Source organism: Eutrema salsugineum, unplaced genomic scaffold (genome assembly GCF_000478725.1).
Source record: "Eutrema salsugineum unplaced genomic scaffold, Eutsalg1_0 scaffold_5, whole genome shotgun sequence".
NCBI lineage: Eukaryota > Viridiplantae > Streptophyta > Magnoliopsida > Brassicales > Brassicaceae > Eutrema > Eutrema salsugineum.
In genome coordinates this window covers 3,811,145-3,824,926 of record NW_006256612.1, presented here as the reverse complement: position 1 = coordinate 3,824,926, position 13,782 = coordinate 3,811,145, and the positions used below count along the sequence as shown (strand labels likewise).

At 30.5% G+C, this 13,782-nt stretch overlaps 2 protein-coding genes across 3 annotated transcripts; both read right to left on the bottom strand.

Moving 5' to 3' along the window:
• Positions 1-1,136: 1,136 nt before the first annotated feature.
• Positions 1,137-4,192, bottom strand: LOC18991971. Its single transcript, XM_006415315.2, has 4 exons — positions 3,809-4,192; positions 2,339-2,413; positions 2,128-2,265; positions 1,137-1,569 (listed from the first exon to the last, which is right to left on the bottom strand). Exons 1-4 carry the CDS (start codon positions 4,025-4,027, stop codon positions 1,273-1,275), a joined length of 729 nt encoding a protein of 242 aa, XP_006415378.1. The 5' UTR covers positions 4,028-4,192; the 3' UTR covers positions 1,137-1,272.
• A 4,665-nt stretch (positions 4,193-8,857) lies between these two features.
• On the bottom strand, positions 8,858-12,288 carry LOC18991970 (transcription factor bHLH111). 2 transcript variants are annotated; one of them, XM_024153069.1, is made up of 7 exons: positions 11,885-12,288; positions 10,628-11,165; positions 10,189-10,317; positions 9,527-9,595; positions 9,328-9,393; positions 9,165-9,203; positions 8,858-9,069 (listed from the first exon to the last, which is right to left on the bottom strand). In XM_024153069.1, the coding sequence occupies exons 1-7, from the start codon at positions 12,193-12,195 to the stop codon at positions 8,896-8,898; spliced, it is 1,326 nt and encodes a 441-aa protein (XP_024008837.1). In that variant the 5' UTR covers positions 12,196-12,288; the 3' UTR covers positions 8,858-8,895. The 2 variants fall into 2 exon arrangements, with proteins under 2 accessions (XP_024008837.1, XP_006415377.1); XM_006415314.2 differs by having other exon boundaries at positions 10,189-10,305.
• Positions 12,289-13,782: the final 1,494 nt, after the last annotated feature.

Genomic DNA, 13,782 nt, shown 5'->3' with positions numbered 1-13,782 from the left:
ATAGCAGCGTAAAAGATAATACGATCAAAAATTGCATGAGATAAGTAAGTGGTGACTAGAGGTAGATGCAGAGTAGAGATATTGAGGTAATTGTGATCCGTCTATTTTCTCCGAGTCAACAATTATTTTTGTATTTACTTTTAAAACTAATCAGATATTTAGTGTTTGGATATTTTTAAAATTTTGGCTTTTTGGTTGAATATCCTATTTTTAATTTTAATTTTAAAATTGAATTTGAAATTGATAATAATTCATGCAAAAATTAGTGAATAAATATATATTATAACAATATATATAGTAAAAATTATAATAAATTTATGCAATTATCTATGTATTAAAATTGTTAGTATGTAACTTAAAATGCCCTAAGATGTCATAGTTCATAACTACTCAGTCTCTAAAGATACTATCGAGTAATGATTTTGGGATATGTGACAATTACTATATTTATTACTCTATTTTACTTAGCTCTTCAAAATTCACCTACAAGTATTTATCCCAACAATAATGCAACACTCAATAAAATTTTGAAAATGGTTTGAATACAGCAAGTGATGTCATAGAAAATTAGATAATAATTATTTTAAATAAAATAAAATAGATTTCTAAGTATATAAACACATAAGTGATATACAAATTCAAACAAATTACTGAAAATACATTATACTTCTTGCCTCGTCGGAAATAAACTTAAAATCATTATTCATCTTCTAATTAGCATAAAAGAAAATAATAACGGTTGGAAATTAACATATAGTTTAGAATTACCCAGAATTTGAATAAATGGTAAAGTATTAAAACAAAGGGTCCCTAAAACAAACGGTGTTGGTGTAATTCATGACGCAGCCGAGACTTTTCAGCTGTCCCCGTGAAAACCTGTCGTCGTCTCTTCCATCTCCCAATGAAAATTACCCAAACTACGAGTCCACTTTTTTAATACTCGATATTTTAATTACTTAATATACTATTATAAAGTACCACATGATGATTATATACACAGTTTTTATTCATGAAGGGACCAATAATTTATCATCAAATAAAAGTAAAAATCGTTTTCACATTACCACAAAAGAAAAAAACTTAAAAAATAAATAAATAACCCATGATAAAAGCAAACACATTTTGGTGATAAAAAGAGTACTAATTATTTTATCGTACCTGTTACAAGATATACCTAATAAAAGAAATACGATACACACATATATATAGAATGCTTATTTATATATATATATATATGATATATATTTTTTGCCTATGATTTATTGTATTTAATTATGATAAAGGAGCCCTATGAGGAGCACCTTTTCTTCTGCTACCAAGTGAAAGAACCATCCCACGCAAGTAATTGCTCTCTTTCTTCTTCTTCTTCTCTTTTAAATTATTACTATTGGTACCATGCTCCGACTGATCTGAAATTACCATTATATCCTCGGCATCATCCTCCATCGTCGATATCTCTCCGAGCTGATCGTGTCCGTCCATTCTCAAACTTGAAAACGTAAAATCCGATTCATCAATTCTAAAAAGAATGCTTGATAAATCATCTCCTTGATATACTAAGTAATCCACCTACACAAAATATTATATCTCCAAAGTTTTAATTAATTTGTAACATTTTGTATAATAGTAACAGATATGGCTAATATTGGACATGATAGCTTTATAACCTAGGAAAGTGCTCACTTTGTACTTTTCACATGTGTTAAAGAAGATTAAACAAATGTAACACATAATCCCAGGAAAAAATAGAACATATTATAAATAATGGAAAAACAGCTGTTTTCCAAAGTTTTGTTTTTTCATCTTTAGAGTAATGATTTGTTTTCTTAAAAAAAACCTGTCATATGGTTAAAAGTTGAAGCAATCATTCTATTCTATTTTCATTTTTCATTTTACTAGAATAAAAACAATCAACAAGTGAATCTCAAGAATAAATGGGTCTCACATTATCATTCATGGTCAACTATGTCAACAACTTATAACTAAATTTCCATTTTTTCACTAGTAAGGAAGACACTAGTACAAATCAAAACTTTTAAGTTCAATTACTTAGGGTTCAAAACTTCTAACACTCAATTTAAAATTAAATTATTTCGAAAAGAATATGTGCATTAATTGAAATTAGACCTTGCAAGAGAGGGAGCAAAAGTGGAACGGTTCTTGGAGGATTCTATCACAAGTGAAGCAAACATTTGAAGAGACCTTAGCTCTTGACTGTGGTCTTTGGTTTATGAATATCACTTTGGCTCCATTAATTGTATATGGCTGAATATACAGATTTTTAATCAGTAATAAATTAAAGCTAAAATTAAAAGCTTCAAAAGAGTATATGATTCACCTGAATATATGAACAATCTATGAGCTTCTCAAGATCACTTAGCCGAACGACGTCGTGGTATACGTATCTTCTCACCTGCCAATTCATAAACCAAAAGATTTAATAGATAGAATATAACTAATGGGATATAACATTCATAATTGCTTCAAAAAACTTTCTCATTTTCTTACCTGAAGCACAAAAAGGTAGCTAAAAAGAATATAAAAGTTCTAGCAAAATTCTTATCCAAAAGTAAAATAATAAATTATTCCTGAATCTTATAATTAGAGCCATGGTTTTTGGATTTGCACCAATAATGTTTTTGGGAAATAGTGGAGGATTAAAATATAAACAAAAACTGTGGAAAGAAGTAAATGGAAGTGAAGGAAAAGGAATTTGGTCAAAGCTTTTATTTTCTTTGAAAGCAACAGCTCAAGAGAAGTTGATCAGAGAAGACAATAAATTTAAAGGAACCAAGCAAATTTGAAAAGAGAATGAATAAATAAAAGATGAGAAAAAGATACATACTATATATAGAAACAAACCAAGTCCAAACAATAGACAATTCAAGTCCAATACTATCAATGATATATATACATACATGATACATGTGAATTTATATGAGTTTATACATTTTGGATTTTGCCTTCAAACCTCTACAATTCTCAGCATAATTGTAGAAATAATCATATGTTTAGAACAACTGAATCAAATTTAGACTAAAGGGTTTAATATGCGCAATTAAATGTAAAAATGAAGAGAAATTTAGGTAGATGACTTTATAGGCTCTTTTGAGAAGATGAACATGTAAAAAAATATAATTTTTGGGAGAAGAAAAAGTTTATGATAATGAAAGGTCCATCTAAAATATATATATAAAAAAGATCTCATAGTACTATTTCCAAAAGCTCTATAATTTGCATTTAAAATTTTGAAAAGATGTTGGAGAACAAATTTAAAGCATAAGTAGAAGCATGTGAATTGAAGTAACATATTAATTGCACAGAGAAACAAAATCCTTAAATTTTTTTTTAAAGTAAACAAAAAAGGCTTTTGAAAAAATTTATGGGTTTATGGTTAAATATGATAAATTGCTAACGTGTGCGATTATATATATATACAAGGGTGTAAGTACAGAATTCGCTACAATCCAAACATCTCTCATGACTCATGAGATATATATATATATATATATAGAGAGAGAGAGAAATCGAGTTAACAGAAAACATACGTACACACAGTGATTGTTGTTTGTATAGGTGTAAGTAAGGTTTCTATCGCGATAAGAAATCGCAACAAAAAAAAAATCAAGAATAAAAAACATGGGTATTGAAATTGTCACAGAATCAAATCATGGGTCATCGAAAATTCTCCGAAAAAAAACACCTTGAATCATAGAATTTGACGACGAATGAAACGAAAAAAACAAACTTAATATTTCAATTTTGAAAAATTGTGAAAGTCTCTAAATTGAGGAGTTAAGTTTATTACCTGAAGAAGAGGATGAGAGCGATGTGAAGGGAGACAGTGAGGACAAACACTGAGACAACAGAGCAAGCAGAAGACGTTCTTCTCGCTTTTACGGCGACTCTCGTGGACCCCACAGCTCGAGAAGAAAGTTTCCGCCATTAATCCTTCAAGCCATGCAGGTTTTGTAGCCACCATCATCATCATCTCCTCCTCTTTATTCTCGTGACCTTCTCTCACCATTTTTTTTTCAATTTTACTATTTGTATACTGAAATTTCCTCAATTTCAAAGAACCCTATTCTGGTGGAAGAAGAAAGAAGAAGAAATTTCCCTGAGAGATTGAGATTTTGATTGTTTGAGAGGTTTGTTTTTAGTTTGGAGAGAGTGTGAAGAAGAAGAGTGTAAATGTTTATATAATAATGTGTGGATTGTTTTTGTATACGTGTGTATGTATGTATATATATTGGTTTTTGTTATGTAGAGGAGGTTTCAGAATTATTGTCGCTACGTATAGAGAGAGAAAGCGTTGGGGGTGAGAGAGAGAGCGAATGTCTTTTATTGAGAAAACGAAATGTTCCCAGAAAGATCAAATCTTTTCTCCATTGGCGAAAGATCAAATTTTTGAGAGAGAGAAAGAGAGAGGAGAGGAGAGAGATGTGAGTGTGACAAAATGTCATTAATCAAATAGAGAAGAGAATTATATAAAAACTTTTTAGTTCAGGAATTTCCATTGGGCAAAAAACATAATATAACTTAATTCGAAACTCGAAAGTTTTGTTATTTACCATTACATGGAACAAAAGGATTGGACTGAGATCTTCACGAGGGGGTTACCTTTTTTTCTTTTGAAACTTTCTTCTAAAGATAAAAAAATTTAAAAAAAATTACTGATGTATATCTCCTAATTTTTTCTTCTGTTTGTGTGCATTTATTATTTTATTAGGATATGTAAGGACAAGTGTCCCAGAGGATTAGTTTGTTTGGAGGGATCTCTAAGGTTAATTTACCTTTTTCCGGATATGTGACATTGTGACTCATGGCTCATGTTTCCCTTCCTTCAACCTAGAACCTACAAAATAAAACAGAGTTTTAGGATTCACATTTTCAAAAGCCATAGATCATCTATTTATAACATTTATGATCATTTATAGCATAACTACTTAAATTATCACTCCATATTTACTATTTCTATATGTAGATGTTGACTAAATATAAAATTGGAGTGAAAATTTATAAGATATATGTATCATATAAATGGGTAAAGATATGGTGAATTGATAATATGGACTATGGAGTAATAATTTAATCATAATTATGTTGCGACTGACTCTGACCATACTATTACAAATGGAGTGATAGTTTATCATAAATTTTGATATCACAAATAAATAATTTCATGCACGACTTAATCCTAGGGCATGCTAAAATTCCAATGGGTGTGATTGATAACATTTATAATTGTGGTAAAAGGTGTAAAACTAGTATGGTTATCTCATAAATAGGCCGTAAATAATTAATACTACCAAGAACGATATAACCGATCTATATTGTATGTCACTTTTTTTGTATATCACTATTTTCTTACAATAATTTCTTATATTTTCTAATGATTACATTATCGCTCAAATTTTTTTACTGTTTTTGTCATAAATCAAATCCAAAGAGTGACAGATAGCTCACAAAAGAAAAAAAAAAACTCGACAGTTTGGTACGTAAGGCATAAAATATCGATTTGATTCCAACAAATCTACAAAAGCTCTGTACTAAATTTCAATTCTATATACGAATGTAAACAAAGAAAAGCAATTGAAACAGATTAACCTTCCACTCAGTCAAAAAAAAAAAACAGATTAACCTTCCACATATGATTAATTATGAAATATGTCAGCGAGACTTTTGTAATTCCGTATTTATTTATTTCTTAGGTAAACAAAATTATGAGCTTGAACTCTACAAACAACACAGTGGTTTTTGTTTGCCTTGAATTTACCAGTCGCAAGAGCGAATGCATGCATATATGATACACTGATTTTGACAAGAAAAGATTTGTTGGACTCGTACAAGTATATTGTAAAAATGTTTCTTAAATTAATATGTAATATATTATAAAAGTAATATAATAACTAAGAATAAGAGAAGAAGAGAATACAAGAGAGTATGGATGGCAGAGACGTTGGCCTTGGCAAGAGTGCTGCTCCTTTTTTTTAAAGCATTTTAGTACTCTTCTCCTTACCTCGATTTTTTCTTAATGCTTTCTGATTTCTGTTTTTTTTTTCTTTTTTCTTTTCTCTCTTTCTATGTCTCAATCTTGAATAATATTTTTCTTTTTGCTATATGAAAGTGTTAATCCAAAATTTCGAGAACCATAATATTTTGATTATATGTGTAAAGAAAGTTTAATCATACGTGTATATTCCCGCCTATAGATACCTTCGTATATAATTGACTCCTGAATATTGGCAGTCATAGTTTTTTATTCATTTGGTTTTGGCTTGCATCTGATTATTAGTGGGAATATCTGAGTTAGTTTGTCCGGTTGCCACATTATTATCTCTTTCTTCTCACTACACACACTTCCTAGCAGATTTCTTTGTCAAATAACTAAATAATTATACTTAAATAAATACCCTGCAGAGTGGATATATACATACTTATATATAATATTATATCCAAAATTGTTCGGGTGTGATTAGATTGTAGTAATCTTTTGTATATTAAAAAAAAGTTAGAAATGGTTGTTGACATGATGAAGTGGTAGTGATCTGAGCAATTTTTTATTTATTTTATCACATACGTGAGTCTTGTTTTGGTTCTTTGATAAATTCTTCTTTCAAACATTAATCAGTTTAATTTATTTTCTATAATAAATTAGTGGTTAAACTTCTGGATTACTAATTTCATAAGAAATCTGAAGGTTACAAATTCTATTTACGTTGGAAGCTGCTCTTCAAAGAAGTTCAAAATTACATGATTTTGACCTCGCTGAAGATGTCTGGACCTTTAATCCTATAACCTCACAGTCATAAAAAAACTAGATTGTTTTCCATTGCAATGCAAGATTGCATTATTTTTCTAATATCAAGGTATTCATAAAATAAGTTTATCAGATATATTAGTAACAAATTGATATGATACTAGATTGAGCTTTGGCTAATCTATGAAATTGACCTACTTCACATATCAAAACTTATATCATTTGACCACTACAGATTTATTTCCATAATATATTACTGCAGATAATATGCATTGTTTTATAATGTATCGAATGAAGCGAAGTGCATAATTATTCTGCAGTTGTCGGGAGACCGGCTGGGAGGTTCATCCCCTTTTTGGTTATAACAATTAGTTTTAGTAACAATGTATACGGAAATCATGTGAACCCTTAATTATTAATCTTACCTAAATGCCGAATCAAAATCGCAAGTTTATGAACGTTTGTTAATCTTTAAGTACCAATTGTCTTTTCGGCAAAATATATTAAATAAATGTGAACCACAACAATTAAACATTAAGTAATAAGTTCGATTGATAGTTTAAAGCGGTAAGAAATTTAACGGTTAGAAATGGTGTTGCACGATAAGCCTTTTAACCAAAAAAAAAGTGTTTCACAAACAAAAACAAAGAAAAAATGGTAATTGGGTATTGAATATATATGTAGTGTATTTTTGGCCGTCAAGGTAGAGAATAGTTAAAAGATGTAAAAAGTCGATGTAAAAACCATATTAAAAACTGACTATATATTTTTTTGTAACTTTTAAATTTTAGCAAGGTTGGAATCTGCTCTTCAAAGAAGAGTTAACACAGTATACTTTGTATCGCAGCGATAAAAACCATATAAAAATACTGATCATACTTTTTTCCCCTGCGATAAAAAGTTATCAATCAACATTGCAAGTATGTTCCGTGTTCACGCAAACTCGTTATTAATATTTTACTACTATCAAAGGTGATGCAACCAATTTGTTTTGTTCAACAAGCAAACCGATGTAAAACTACTCGATCATACACGTCTACTGAACTTAATAAATATGTTTATTGAATTATTAACGTTTGAAACAAAACTAATATTAGATACTGTGATTTTGGGTTTTGAGGATTACAGACTTTGGCCCTTTTTTTTTTAGTAATTAAAAAAAAGCACCTTTAATTTTTTATATGTTTTTTTTTTATTATTACGTAATTGATTAGAAGTCTTTATAAAGCTTAATTAACTTAGTTTATAAAAGCTGATTCAACTATCTTTAAGTCATCTAAGAAAATTAAAACTTTGTTAGACAAAATTAAGTTTGTTATAATCAATTATTTTAAATTTTGCATTAATTAGTAATTGTGATTTTGAATTTAAGATCCCAGTAATCACTAACAGGTTATAAAAAAATAAGTTTTTTTTAAAGATTGCTTAATTTCTTAGTTAACTGAAGTATTTAAGATTAAATACATAAATTACACTAGTATGTGGTCAGGTTTTCGATTTTCTAGAAAGTTAACGTCTCTCCTACACATTTGTGTGTATAGTGAGTAGAGGCATTGCTCATCTAAGAATTGTTGGCCCAATAATATAAGAATCCAATTTGTTATCCCATTTGAAGCCCATTTACTAAATTGTGGCATCGAATTTGTTTTATCCCTTTAAAACCAAATAAAAAACATATAAATGATGCAAAGATAAAACAAAAAAAATAGAAACGTAGAATACTAAAGTTAATTTTAAGCTTTTCAATTTGAAGGTAACTTTTGTTAAAACACATTGGACTTTGCTACGTACGTAAAACATTCGAATGGTTAGACACTTAGACATATGGTTAAATTCAAGGAATATGCATTAAGAAACTAGTCTTGTATAATGCATTGCTGTATACCTAATTAATCAAACCCCGTTATGATTGTAGTCTATATAGAGGTCCATATCACAATGTTTAAGGTTATATCTGGAACAACTGCACATCATAGACCATGATCCCAATGATTAGTATCTAATATACGTATACATCTCTTCCCTTATACTGCTTGCTCCACTGCAGAATCAACGATGGTTCGGATGGTTTATTACTAATCAAATCGTTTTCTCTACACACTTTCTATCTATGCCAGTTGATTTTGCTGATAAGATCAACGATACAAAGAACCTCTATACGAGGGACTCCAGTAGTCAGTTGCACTGTTATCGCGGTATGCAATTGGGGTGCAAGAAATAGGAACCAAACAAAGCCCTCTACTCTTTAGGTCCAGATGTTTTTGTCCTCTTTTGTTGTGATCTTCTCTGTCCCATCCTCCCCATGGATCCTAAAACCAGCATATGATTATCGTCATAATTAAAATAGTTGATGAAAATCATATTTAATTAAAAATCCGCACATTTTTTCTCCTAAAACCGTTACCTTGATTGATGAGTTCTTCATATAGGGAGTGCTTAGCAGCTGCATGATCGTAAAAATTACACCAATCAAACTATTAATTAGGATACTCAATTAAAGGCTGTCGTATGTATGGAACAATCATTGTTTTCCGTAATTTTTATCGTTTATATATAAAGCATTTTACCTTTACTTGCTCTTGATAGAAATTTATGTAAGTGATGGCCTCTTGAAGCACAGAAGCAGTATCCGTCTGAAACGTTTTCAAACAAAATATTTGATTTTCTTCCTTGTATTATCGAGAGGATCGTTAAATTAAGGAGATTATATATAAGAAATTAATAGAAACTAAAAAGACAAAAAAGAATACGGCCCTTTTGTAGTACCTTTCCAAAGGGAGACACAATTTGCTGGAGAGTCGTGATCTTGTCTCGAAGCTTAGCTTTCGGTAACTCCTGCCATTATTTTTCAGAAAAAAATAAAGTAACGATTTTATATATATTTATCCAATAGTTTCATGCAAACAAATATTCCATAAGAAAATCGTTAATTTATATTTTTGGCAAACATGGTAGAGAAAATAATTACTGTTTAGTTTAGTATATATGTTCAGTGGCGGATCTAGAAAAAAATTTTAGTGAGAAACATAATTTTATGATTAAGAAAAAAAAAATTTAGTTGGGGACAACTTTTTATTTTTACCACTAAATTTAAAATATTTTGATTAAATTTACTAAGTTATTTAAGAAAAATAAAAATTAGTAGTAGGGGTCATGTGACCCCGTTCATCGTATACTACCTCTGCCCCTGTATATGTTTCAATATTTATCAATGAACCGATAATTTTAACGATTCTTATAAAAGAAAACTAACACTCAAAGTCATTTTTTGTCTACATGTAATTACTCTTGAAGTAGATTAATTACTTGTTGTTTTAGACAACCCAAAACAAAATTCACTATTTTTGGCATTAACAAAAAAGTATACGTATTTATTCTATATTTATGTGCACACATAAACATAATTAATTATATCATGTAGAGATTACCTTCTCCGGCGAGAGTGTAGAGCCACCGCCGCACTTGGCCTTCTTTGAGACCTCATCGGAAACTTCATCACATCTTTTCTTCTTGCCGGCGTTTGTTGTTCCCAACCTCACAGCTGCCTGCAAAAATAGCTTCCAAGTTCGTGTTTAGCGTTGGTGCGTTGCATAGACTCTAATTGGCAATTTAGCATAATGCATGGTGGAATAAATGTTAAATTAATTTTTGGAGTTGAATGAGGTATGCGAGGAATGAAAAGGTTCTACGCTAAGAAAAAGAAGCAAATAGCACTAAAGCAGCAAAAGGAAAAAAGATTAATAAACAAGCTAAATTTTAAATCTCACAAATTTTATGTTAAGAAATGATTTGTGTAACTTTAAGTGGTTTTACGGAACAATATCACATTTGATGATATAACTGAATTAGTATAAAGCGTATACGTACCAGTGATGTCGTTTGATGCTCTTTCTTGTTAAACTCAGACAAGTTTAAGGCCTTAAAGCATGGTTTAAACGACGGATTAATATCCGTTAATGGCCTACTTAACCTTATATCAAGGAAACTTCTAGAACTTTCTATAGCATCATGGAATAACGAAGCACCACCACTCAATCCATTATTGTAACAAAGATCTTCCTCATTTTTCACTTCCAACGCTTGTCTAAACATAGAAACGTCGTCGTTTGTCGTCTGATCAAAGTGATGATGAAGGTTATTATGGTTCATGTCGGGATTATTCGGTGGCGCAAGCGACCAGTGTTTGCCTACTAGGTCCGTTTGCTTTGATGACAGCCTTCGTTCACTAATTTGATCGTACCTACCTTGGTTTGTATCGTAGATCCAACCGTTTCCGCTAGCGTTATCGCAGACTGGCTCAAAAGGTAATTCTGATGTTGATGACGAATTATTTCTAGAAGATGTTGTTATGTGATTATGATGATGATGTTGATCCATCATTTGGTCTCCTAAGCTCCTACCAGGCCTGTCCATTTATATACAATCACCATAACTTCATACAATGTATGTATAAAAAATATGTTTACAACTTAAGGTTATAACTACGGGCTTCAAAAATAATTTATGAATTTATGTGTTATTTCTATGCTATACTGTTTTTAACTTTCAAAAATAAGGACATTACATTTACTTTTTTTCATTAAAATAGTTTTGGGAATATGTAAACGCATACGAAATGATATTGTTTGGTTGCGTTTTTACGTTCTTTATTTAAACAAATACACATTTTTAATGATGAACTACATCTCTTTTTGTTTAATAATGATAATCTAAATCTTCCAGTGGCCAATAATAAAAGTTAATCATAAGTGCAAAATTATAGGCATACCCTCACCAATCAAACGTTAAATCATTTGCGGGGGAACAATAATTCAAAAGAGCTACTAATTTTGCTTTTTTAAACCAACTTTTAGACCTTTCTTTTGTTTCTAATGCTTTTTGTTTTATTTTTCCGGTCTGAAAGCATTCATTTTTTTTAAAGCACTCATTTTAAAAAGGTATGTAAAACAGACAGAAAAAAATAGCTATACTGACTAGACAATATCATAATGGAGTGGAGCTTATAACTGAAAACGTTAAACTAGACCTCGAATCACAACCGTTATGTAAATTGCAAGTAAGAACGCAGATTAAAAGAAGCTAAACACATACGTAGAGAAGATGAATAAAATTATGGATACTTACATGAAGGCAAGATTCCATAGATGATTATGTGAAGAGACGGCATGGTCTCGGAGCAACTCATTAGAGGAGGACGCAGGCTGATCCGGAGCTGAGAGAGAGTGATGATTGGAGGATTCAGCGGTTAGGTCAAAACGATTTGAAGCGTTTACTGTCGAGATCGAGAGATTGTCTCCTTCACAGCTAGCGTTTGCGTATGAGTTACTATTCTTGTGGTAAAACGACGTCGAACTAATGGAGTTTGCATGATCATTATGATGATGTTGAACATCTTCCCACCATGATGAACTTGGAGTACATTCTTCCCTTATCATTTTTCTTTCTTGAACTTTCTCTTTTGCTCCTTTTTTGTTTGGTTAAGAGTTTAGAGGATATATGTATTAGAGAATATAAAGTGTATGTGATACGATCGGTGGTGGTGACAATATAATATGCGAGTGGGGTATGTCCACTAAGTTACATTTAGTATTACATATATATCAGATTTATAGAAATTTCTTTAAGCCACCGAAGATGTGTTATATGCGGTCTGCGTAAGATCGTACGTCAATTGAAGATGTGTTTGACCTCTACATGAACTTGTCACAGTTTTTGTAGTTTAGTCGGTTTTTTTTTTTTCGGTAACTCGGCCGATGATTAGAGTAGTTAGTTAACACTCAGTTTTTACCATTTCACAACTACAGATTCAGCTGAAGGTTAGAGAGGGAACGAGAGGAAAAGGACAAAGTTGTAAAAGTAATTCTCTCAATGTATCTGTACAGTGTAAGGTATATATATATATATACGTTGTTATGAAGATTAATCGACTAACTAATTAACAAACTGTTTAACAACTAACTAGTCTATAAAAGCTAAAATGTATGTAGTAAGAATGAATTATTGGTCTAGACAACATGTAAATTAAACACAACTAACTGAAAAAGAAATGTCCTATAAACATGAAAAACTTATTTATTTTTCATGAACCACTTGATTGTAGACAAATGGTTATAGTTTGTTATTATTCTTATTTTTTTGGAAGAAACTAGCCAGTTTATTAGTTAGAATTCTAAGTTCCTTATTAAAAAGCTTCATTACATAATATTTTAAGACACCGTGATTTCATGTAATGTCGATAAATTTTAGAGATTAATCTACGATCTATAGATTTTATGTTCCAGTACTAGCTAGCTTTTGCTACCAAAAATTTGCTAGAAATCATATGGATAGTTCGGAATAACCTAGTATTTTTTTTCTTTTAATATGAAACCAATTAGTATTCCTAAACATGTGTGTTCTCCACGAGAGACACATACACTCTCAAAAGCTATATGTGAAATGCGGACTTGGTTATTTAGCCAAACCTATAAACCACAAAGCTAAATGCAACGTGAATGCCGCCTGCTGCCGCAACCTAGAGACATGTTTCTTTCGTTGTCTTTTCAAGTAATTTTTTAAAAGTTTATTCCGATTTTACGAGAAGAGCAATTGTTTGGCTGTTTTCTTTGCTAGACATTTGTTTTTGACCAACTCTATTTTTTTTATTCTCCTCCTTTAATAAATATGTTGGTTTGCAGACCAAATGTTCTTCTAAATGTTTTGATAGATAACAAAATTCCGATAGTTAACTAAAAATACATTATACTTGGCGTAAGATATATAGAAGGAATTTAAGATGACATACAGAGCTAGATGATGAATATAATTAAGACCAATGGAAAAATGATTAAAGATTTATGATCACATATAGTTTTCTTCATGCATGTCGTACTAGTCCCATTCTTAAGATCTCGAGCTTCTCATAATAATTAAGAAGGAACAAAAACAAACCTAGGGCGGAAGAGGAAGGGGTAATAGGGTTTATTTCTTTTAAATATTTTGTTGTATCCAATTATTATGAAAAGTGGACACATGATGCCAAA

Excerpts from the sequence above, each read along its gene's own strand:
- LOC18991971 (XM_006415315.2), bottom strand. The coding sequence starts at position 4,027 with ATGGTGAGAGAAGGTCACGAGAATAAAGAGGAGGAGATGATGATGATG. Across the intron at positions 2,414-3,808 it reads GCTCTCATCCTCTTCTTCAG|GTGAGAAGATACGTATACCA; the intron begins GTAATAAACTTA and ends ATGAATTGGCAG. Across the intron at positions 1,570-2,127 it reads TTTGCTCCCTCTCTTGCAAG|GTGGATTACTTAGTATATCA; the intron begins GTCTAATTTCAA and ends TATTTTGTGTAG.
- LOC18991970 (XM_024153069.1), bottom strand. The coding sequence starts at position 12,195 with ATGATAAGGGAAGAATGTACTCCAAGTTCATCATGGTGGGAAGATGTT. Across the intron at positions 11,166-11,884 it reads CTATGGAATCTTGCCTTCAT|GCCTGGTAGGAGCTTAGGAG; the intron begins GTAAGTATCCAT and ends ATAAATGGACAG. Across the intron at positions 9,394-9,526 it reads TTGTGTCTCCCTTTGGAAAG|ACGGATACTGCTTCTGTGCT; the intron begins GTACTACAAAAG and ends AAAACGTTTCAG.